General features: G+C 55.4%; 2 protein-coding genes across 3 annotated transcripts in view; one reads left to right on the top strand and one right to left on the bottom strand.

Moving 5' to 3' along the window:
- RPL28 (ribosomal protein L28) overlaps window positions 1-508 on the top strand; it is a 3193-nt gene extending 2685 nt beyond the window's left edge. Inside the window, exon 4 of one of the 2 annotated variants that reach the window (XM_014537321.1) lies at window positions 351-508. In XM_014537321.1, the coding sequence (XP_014392807.1) occupies window positions 351-462 (112 nt within the window). In that variant the 3' untranslated portion in view covers window positions 463-508. Of the gene's footprint in view, window positions 1-253 lie in introns of both variants that reach the window. The other variant, XM_014537322.1, reaches the window with a different exon arrangement.
- A 5131-nt stretch (window positions 509-5639) lies between these two features.
- On the bottom strand, window positions 5640-9401 carry UBE2S (ubiquitin-conjugating enzyme E2S; the record flags this gene model as incomplete). Its single annotated transcript, XM_014537330.1, is given in 5 exon segments — window positions 5640-5708; window positions 5894-6049; window positions 7045-7082; window positions 7085-7234; window positions 8738-9401. Coding segments are annotated over 5 exon segments (1077 nt in total), but the record flags the coding sequence as incomplete, so codon positions are not given.
- Window positions 9402-9405: the final 4 nt, after the last annotated feature.

Raw genomic sequence — 9405 nt, 5'->3', positions numbered from 1 at the left:
TACTGGGGTTGAGCCCACAACATGGGCATGTGCCCATGTGCCCTTAACTGGAATTGAACCATGATCTGTAGGCCAACGCTCTATCCACTGAGCAAACCAGCCAGGGCTGTCCTGGGAATCTGTGTGGAGATGGAGCTGGCTGCCTACCAGGCTTACAGCCGTGGCACTCGGGTTCTCAGGATGCCATGGTGCCCTCACACCTGGGAGTGCATTAAAGGCTGAGGCCATCTCACTGATCCTTTGCCCCCACTAGGCCAGCGAAAGCCCGCCACCTCCTACGTGCGCACCACCATCAACAAGAACGCCCGGGCCACCCTGAGCAGCATCCGGCACATGATCCGCAAGAACAAGTACCGCCCGGATCTGCGCATGGCCGCCATCCGCAGGGCCAGCGCCATCCTGCGCAGCCAGAAGCCCGTGATGGTGAAGAGGAAGCGGGCCCGCCCCACCAAGAGCTCCTGAGCAACCGTCCCCCCAAAGCAATAAAGTGTCAGCCAGCTCTCCTCAACCTCGCCTGGCCTCAGTGTGTGGGACCCAGGCCCTGTCGCTAGAACTGTCAGCTTGCCTCTAGGGGCTCCCACACCCACGGGTACTAAACAAAAGTGTGTTGGGACTGAGGGGCCAGGTCTGGGGCAGGGAGACCCTAGCAAGTAACCAGACCTCTAGTGACTGTGGCTGGCCCAGCATCCGTGCTCCCAGGGGAGGGCTGGGGGCTGGTGCAATTCCTACATTCAGTGCATCAGATGACCACAGTGCGTCAAATCAGAAAGTGCAGATTGAACAAGGACAATCCTCAGAATCCCACACTGCTAGAAGGACTTGACCGCTTCAAGACCTTACGTGAGTTTTCCCCGTGCTCCCAGGGGAGGGCTGGGGGCTGGTGCAATTCCTACATTCAGTGCATCAGATGACCACAGTGCGTCAAATCAGAAAGTGCAGATTGAACAAGGAAAATCCTCAGAATCCCACACTGCTAGGACTTGACCGCTTCAAGACCTTACGTGAGTTTTCTATCCCTGAACATTTAGAGTGAATTTCCTAAGGGGTGTGGGCCTGGCCTGAGCCAGCACACTGGGTCGGTCCGCTCACTGCACCTCAGCTCCAGCCCTGTCTGTGGCCGGCGGAGGTGGGAGCAGGAGCTCACGGTTCGATTCCCAGTTAGGGCACATGCCCAGGTTGTGGGCTCGGTCCCCAGTACAGGGCATGTAGGAGGCAGCCAATTAATGATTCTCTCTCATCATTGATGTTTCTATCTCTCTCTTCCTCTCTGAAATAAAAAATACATTTAAAAAAAAGATTCTCCTAGCCCAGTGGTCGGCAAACTGCGGCTCTTTGGCCCCTTGAGTGTGGCTCTTCCTAAGCCTTAGAAGTACCCTAATTAAGTAGTTTAAGTTTAAAAAAATTGGCTCTCAAAATAAATTTCAATCGTACTGTTGATATTAGGCTCTGTTGACTGAGTTTGCCGACCACTGTCGTAGCCTCTCACCCTCTTACCCTGCCTGGGTGCCTCAAGTCTCTTGGTATTTATCAACCTGTGATCACAGGTGTCAGCCACCACCTCTGCCATTAGCTGTGTGTCCTCGGGCAAGTAACTAGACCTCTCTGCATCTGTTGTGAAAATTCAGGGGGTGAATGAACACACAGTGCTGAGGCCAGAGCCTGCACACAGCAAGTTCTCCGTCATTCAGTGGAGAACATAAGCCCTGTGAGCAGCTGGACCTCTCATACATGCCCTGTGTGTGTATACATACATACATACATGTGCGGAATGGCCACTTCTCAAATTCAAATGCCCCAGACAGCCCCAAAGGTGGCATCCTCACTTCACAGATACAGAAACAGGTCATGTTGGGGGACGGTCACTGATATCACAGGTCCTGACACGTTTTCTTCCTACCTGCTCTGTGCCAGCCACTGTGCCAGAGGCCGAGGGTCTAGCATCAAGGAGACCCCCGTCCCTGCCCTCGGGGACCCTTGCAGAGATGAGACCCTTGTTCCTGTCCCACTCCACAGCTTTGGTCCAGGGCCTCTGAGGACGCATGCTGGGCTCCGGGCCCAAAGCCCTGCCTCCAGGGGCTGACTGCATGCAAAGGCAGAGTTCCTCCTGGCCCTCCAACCCTCCCAGTGAGTGCATGTGACCCTGCCCACTTCTTGCCAGACCTTTGTTTTATTTGGAAGCAACCTTGCCCAGAACCCTCCCGCAGTTCCCATACCTGCCAGTGAAGGGCAGACCCATCAGTGCCACGTCCGCCTCACCTCCCTGCACCCAGATGCCCGGGGCATCTGCACTGGCGAAGGTTACACATGACAGCATGGTCGGGGGGTCCGGGACGGGTGATGCGAAGGATAGCACACCCGTGAGGCACACCTCTATGGATCAGGCAGAGGTGGCTTGGGCAGGGAAGGGCTGCAGTGCTGATGGGGATAGACTTCCAGGGGTGGCCTGCTGGGTACCGGATGCTGCTAGTTGCTTAGAATGTGTATATACTGGTATATTATATATATACGTGTGTGTGTGTGTGTGTGTATCCATCCATCCCAAGGGCCACGGTGCAGCAGACCACCTGCGGGGAGGCCAGGGAGTTCAGACACCACTATGCTCGCCTTTGCCTTAACTCAGAGATGGTGGCCCTGAGTGAGCTGGACTTCGCAGTGAGGGCTCACTCGGGAGCCGTGCCCAGTCCCTGCAGGCCGAGTATATAATTTTTTTAAGAGGAAGAGAGAGAAACATCAGTTTGCTGTTCCACCCATTTATGCATTCACTGGTTGATTTTTTTTTAAACGTCATTTTATTGGAACTACCTTTTTAAAAAAATACCTTTTATTGAATTTTTTACAGAGGAAGGGAGAGGGATAGAGAGTTAGAAACATCGATGAGAGTGAAACATCCATCAGCTGCCTCCTGCACACTCCCCACTGGGGATGTGCCCGCAACCAAGGTACATGCCCTTGACTGGAATCGAACCTGGGACCCTTCAGTCTGCAGGCTGAAGCTCTATCCACTGAACCAAACCTGTTAGGGCGGAACTACCTATTTTTGTTTGTTTTGTTCATCCTCACCCGAGAATATTTTTCCATTGATGTTTAGGGAGAGTGGAAGAGAGAGGGAAAGACAGAGAAACATCAATGTGAGAGAAACACACCGACTGGTTGCCTCCTGCACGCACCCGACCAGGGAGGAGCCTGCAACCAAGGTACGTGCCCTTGACCAGAATCGAACCTGGGGCCCGTTGGTCCACAGCTGACACTCTATCCATGAGCCAACCTGGCTAGGGCTGGTTGATTCTTTTATGTCCCTCCACTGGAGATTAAACCCACAACCCTGGGGTATTGGGACACTGCTCTAACCAACTGAGCCTGGGCTAGAAGAATATATATTTAAATTTGCTGCCCGTCCAGTGTAGCTCAGTGGTTGAGTGTCAACTTATGAACCAGGAGGTCATAGAGAAAAATATACAAGCAGGTGATAACATTGGTTGTCCTGATTAAGAGTACTGGGTGTTGGGAAGAAAGGACTGGAGAGGGAGCCTTTTTTCTTTTTTAAATATATTTTATTGATTTTTTTACAGAGAGGAAGGGAGAGGGATAGAGAGCTAGAAACATCGATGATCGAGAAACATCGATCAGCTGCCTCCTGCACACCCCCTACTGGGGATGTGCCCGCAACCAAGGTACATGCCCTTGACTGGAATCGAACCCGGGACCCTTTGGTCCGCAGGCTGACGCTCTATCCACTGAGCCAAACCAGTCAGGCCCTTTTTTATTTTTTTAATATGTATTTTTATTGATTTCAGAGAGGAAGGGAGAGGGAGAGAAACATCAATGATGACAATCATAGATCGTTTGCCTCCTGCATGCCCCCTACTGGGGATCGAGTCTGCAACCCTGGGCATGTGCTCTTTACCAGAATCGAAGCGCAGACCCTTCAGTCCACAGGCCGATGCTCTATATCCACTGAGCCAAACTGGCTAGGGCAAGGGAGCCATTTCTTAGTAGAAACTTTGCCCTTAAAATTAAAAATTCTTTGCTTTTTTTTTTATTTTAGGGAGGGAGGGAAGGAGGGAAGGAGAGAAACATCGACGTAAGAAACATCGATTGGTTACCTCCTGTATGTGCTCCCACCAAGGGTCAAGCCCACAGCCTATCTATGTGCCCTGACCTACAGCCTTCCACTGCTGGGAGCCATGCTCCAAGCAACTGAACCATACTGGCTAGGGCTGTCTTTACCTTAAGAAAAAAAATATATATATATACACACACACAGACATCCCTATGTATATACTGGGGATCGAGTCTGCAACCCTGGGCATGTGCTCTTTACCAGAATCGAAGCTCAGACCCTTCAGTCCACAGGCCTATGCTCTATATCCACCGAGCCAAACTGGCTAGGGCAAGGGAGCCATTTCTTAGTAGAAACTTTGCCCTTGAAATTAAAAATTATTTGCTTTTTTTTATTTTAGGGAGGGAGGGAGGGAAGGAAGGAGAGAAACATTGATGTGAGAAACATCGATTGGTTACCTCCTGTATGTGCCCCCACCAAGGGTCAAGCCCACAGCCTATCTATGTGCCCTGACCCACAGCCTTCCACTGCTGGGAGACATGTTCCAAGCAACTGAACCATACTGGCCATGGCGATCTTTGCCTTAAGAAAAAAAAAAATATATCATATATACACACACAGACATCCCTATGTATACACTGGGAATCGAACCCTGGCCTCCTGGTTCATAAGTTGACACTCAACCACTGGGCCATACTGGAACAGGCTATAGTTAAGTGAGTTTTGACAAATTTGTGCATCCATGGGACCATAACAAGACTTGGAATAGCCCTGGCTGGTGTGGCTCAGTGGATAGAGCATGGGCCTGGGGACTGAAGGGTCCCGGGTTTGATTCCGGTGAAGGGCACATGCCTGGGGTTGTGGGCTCGATCCCCACTGGGGAGCGTGCAACCAATCAATGATTCTCATCAGTGATGTTTCTATCCCCTCTTCTCTGAAATAAAAAAACATTTTTAAAAAGACTTGCAATATGCTCACCTCCCCCCAAAAAACTTTCCCATGCCCCTCATTTGTGCCTCCCTGATCCCAGACTGCCAGTGATCTGCTTTCAGCCATGAGTGATTAGTTTGGCCTCTTCTAGAATTTCATACGAATAGGATTGAATGTTTTACACTTTTCAGCCCATTAATAGTTTTGAGACCCATCCATGTTTTCTGTATCAATACTTTTCTGAGTGAGATTGCATCGTATGAATTCACAATTCCTTCTCTCATTCACCTATTGAACATTTGGGTCATTTTATTTTATGAGTTTTTTTTAAAAATCCTCACCCAAGGGTGTTTTTAAAGTTGATTTTAGAGAAAGAGGAAAACTCAGATGAGCAGTCTCCTGTATGCCCTGACTGGGGATCGAACCTGCAACCTTTAGTGCATGGGATGGTGTTTGTATCAACTGAGCCACCTGGCCAGGGATTATAATTTTTGACCCTGTGCCCTGGGGGCCCTACACAAGCCAACCAAATGATGGATAATGGACAAGAAACTGAGGCAAAGCCGGCGGGAAGCTCCCATGCCCTCCCCTGGAGAGGGGCAGAACCTTAAATATTGGGGTATGTTCCTGCAATCACGTCATCGCCTGGTTAATCCAGAGCACGCCTCACCAGCCGAGACCAGAGGTGGCCCCAGAGCTCCATGAGGGGCCTGCTGAGCTGAGGGGTGGCACGGCGTGTGGACCTGAGGGTGGGAGGCCAGCTGCTCTGAGCCCCGGCAGAGGCTGGTCTGGGCACTAAGAGGCACCACAGCTGCTTGCTTTTCCAACTTTATTTAGAAAAACAAATCCGGGTCCCAGTGCCCCCCTCCCCCACCCCAGCCATAACTTAAATAACTTAGAGACAGAGTTGAGGCCGCTGGGCCCACCGGCTCCCCCGTGGATCTCCGTGAGCAGGCGGGCGCGGGCCGCGTACTCCTCGTAGTTCTCCAAGAGCAGGCGGCCCGCCTCCTCGTTGAGGGCGGACTCGGGGTTGGGGTGGATCAGCAGGCACTTGATGGTCTGTGGGGAGAGAGCCAGGGTCAGGGGGGCCAGACGCCAAAACGCCAGTGATTGAGGGAAGGGCTTCCCCAACCCGAGTGATGGGGACAATTCAGGACTCACACCTGGACCTGTTGGACTCAAGCTCCTTTTACAAAACCACAGAAAGATGGGTGAACCAGAGCTGTCACTGGGTGAGCAGGAACCCCAAGTGCAGTCACAGACTCGGGCTGGGCAGCACCACACCCGACAGGCACCAGGATGTAAGGGGCCCCTCCACCTCCTCTAAAAGGGAGCAGGTGCCCTGACCTGTCTGGCCTGTCACGGGGCCAGCACCTGGCCCAGCACACATCACTGTGATAAGCAGGCCCCCAGGCCTGACCCTCATCTGACCACTGTGCCCCAAGCCAGAGGCCCTGGTGGCCATCCGTGTCCCCTGGCAGCCAGCACTGACACTAGGCAGGAGGGAAGGGCTGGAGGTCTGTTTACCTTGGAGCTCACTCCTCCCCCAAGCCCTGCAGGAACCCAACTCCCTGTCCTCCCAACCACCTGCCCCAGGGGCTCATTAAATTCAGTTTTCAAATTCTTAGGCTTGAGGGGTAGGGAGGCAGCAGGCCTGCAAGGCCCTGGGAGCAGGGTGCAGTCCAGGGCACCTCCATCTTGGCCTGCCTGTCGCTGCCCGTTTTACAGAGGGGCACCCCTGGCTGAGAAAGGATGTTCTGTGAGAACATTCTGGAATGACAGGCGACTGCACAAACTTTGTGGCTACTGAACAGCCAGCCAACTGTGCCCTTCAGAACAGTCACATCTCGTCCCTCACCACCGTTCACCGCGGAGTGCCCCGGGCCCTGAACACCCTGTACAGCGTGCGCGGTGTCCTGGGCCCACCGGGCAGGGCCAACGCCTCACTTTTCCAGAAAAGCCGGAACCTGGGTTTCCCACGTGGGCCCCCCACCACCAGAGCTGACTTCAGAGAAGCCACGCTCGGCCATCACGGGGCCCAGGGCCGGACTCACCAGCAGCACGTGCCGGATGCCCAACTCCGCCGTCCATCCCTCTTGAGCACGTTGACGCAGATCTCGCCGTTGGCGCCCACGTTGGGGTGGAAGATCTTGGTCAGGAAGTAGCCCGTGGGCGGGGAGGCAGGAAAGTCCTTCCCCAGCAGGAGTTTCATACGGAACAGGCCTCCGGCGTACGGGGTCCCCTCTGTGTGTGGGGAGGGGGCCAGGTCAGGGGGCACAGGACTCCCAGCACCCGCAAACCCCCAAAGCCCCGTCTCCTCGTTCCGGCTGTAATGCAAGTTCCCTGCTGCCTCCTCCAGACTGGGGAGCAGGACGGGCTAGGCTCCCCGGGGTCCGCAGGCACCCCCGTGCGTTAGCCCCCGACCATGGCCCCACTGGCATCACCCCAAGTGCTGGTCTGCACCCTGGACGCCTCTCCTCTCCCAAGTGAAGCCCCAGCCCCACTCCCTTCCCAAAAGGCACCAACACACCCACTTGTGCTCCCAGGAAAACATCCACCTGGAAGCCCTGAGGGCAAGTGACAGACAAGGCTCTCGGCCTCGCACTTGACCAGCCAGAAAGCCGTGGGTGTGTTCGAGACCCAGGGCCTTCCTGTGCCGTCCCAACATCTGACCCCTCCGCACCGGGCAGCTCGCCTCCAGGGCCACCCACTGCCCCCACCACAGGGTGCCCGCAGCGGTCGCCCGCCTCCAGCTTCTACCCCCCCTTCCCACCCACCACTGAAGTCATAGTGAGCTCTGCAGGGACCATCACACCTGCTTCACACCCGCCAACAGCTTCCTCTCCAAATCCCTACAGAGGCCCTATAACAGGGGTCCTCAAACTTTTTAAACAGGGGGCCAGTTCACTGTCCCTCAGACCGTTGGAGGGCCGGACTATAGTTTAAAAAAAACCTATGAACAAATTCCTATGCACACTGCACAGATCTTATTTTGAAGTGAAAAAACAAAATGGGAACAAATACAATATTTGTATTTGCATGTGGCCCGCGGGCCGTAGTTTGAGGACCCCTGCCCTATAAGGTCTGCTCCCTAATGGCTTCACGGGTTCTTCTTCTTTGCTTCTATGAAGTGCCCACCATCCCCCACCGCCCCCCTCATGAAGCACAGCAGGAATCACCTCCACTGTGGCCCCCGTCCCCCACCCCCGGTCCCCACTCCCGACTGGGCACTTCACCACCTTCTTGTAGCACCTCGGCTTCCTCTGTGGAAGTTAATAACAGAAGGCGGTGCACCTGAAACATGGTGGCAGGTCTGCACGATGGACCACTACGCGCACCACCCGATACTGCTGTGACCGTCCCAGCGCCTGTCCCTGCGGAATCAGGTCCCAGCCAACCCCGCCCTCCAGGCTGTGCGGCTGCACTCACCCCCTGAACTCCCACCCCCTGGAGGTCCGGGGGAGCCTTGTCTGCCAGCCTTGCCCCTCCCCAGGTAAGGCCCCCATCGAATGCTCCCGTGGCCACCAGGCCTGTCTCCCTGGCTAACAGAAGTGCACACGGTTACTTGTCACCTGTGAGGCTCTGCCCTGCAGACCGGGCACCTGCAGAGGAAGAGGCCTGCCTGTCCCGTCTGCCATTAGGTCCCCAGCAGCTGACAGAGTCCAGTGTACAATGGGCCTCCCTTCTCTCGTCCCACATTAGGAAAGTCTAGCAAGCGCGCCCCTCCCTGCTCCACCCCACACTCACCAGGGCCCTCGATGGTGACCTGCAGGTCCGTGAGGTCCTCTTCGTTGGGAAAGACCTTGATGCCATCGGGAGGGTCCGTGGTCAGCGTCGTCACCTCCTTGTACACCAGGCGGATGATGTGCGGGGGCAGGTTCTCCACGTTGGAGTTCTGGGCACAGAGAGGAGGAGGTGAGAGGCCGGCAGAACCCGGCCGTGCAGGACGCTGTCCCAGGCTGTCAACCACCCCGGGCTCGCAGGCCCCCTCCTGGGGTGCTGCACCCGGCCATCCCAGGCTGAGCGCCCTCCGCAGACGAGGGCGGTTCTCCGAGGGGGGTGGCGGGTGGCTCCATGCCCCCCAGGAGCCCCCGAAGCCCGTCCGTTGCCCCGCACGGGCAGCCAATGATTCCGGATTAAGCCGAGGCCTACCCTGTCCCCCTTCCTCCCCTAATCTTGGTAAAATAGCCCTGCAAACCCAGGATCGGGCCTGGAGATGGCAGCGGAGCGTTCTTGCTCCCGGAATACCCACAGACGGGCCACAAAGCCCGGACAGCAGCCCCCCATCGCCCCACGGCTCAGCCGGGCCTTCCCTCCAAGGAACCTGCGGGCCGCCCCGGCTCCTGCCCCACCTACAGGGAGGCCTGTGGGCACATCCCTGGCCCAGGACCCCCAGGCAGGCCCTCCTCCCCCCA

The sequence above is a fragment of the Myotis brandtii genome, unplaced genomic scaffold (genome assembly GCF_000412655.1).
Source record: "Myotis brandtii unplaced genomic scaffold, ASM41265v1 scaffold1763, whole genome shotgun sequence".
Classification (NCBI taxonomy): domain Eukaryota; kingdom Metazoa; phylum Chordata; class Mammalia; order Chiroptera; family Vespertilionidae; genus Myotis; species Myotis brandtii.
Note: the sequence above shows the minus strand (reverse complement) of the source record. Positions and strands in the feature narration are given on the sequence as shown.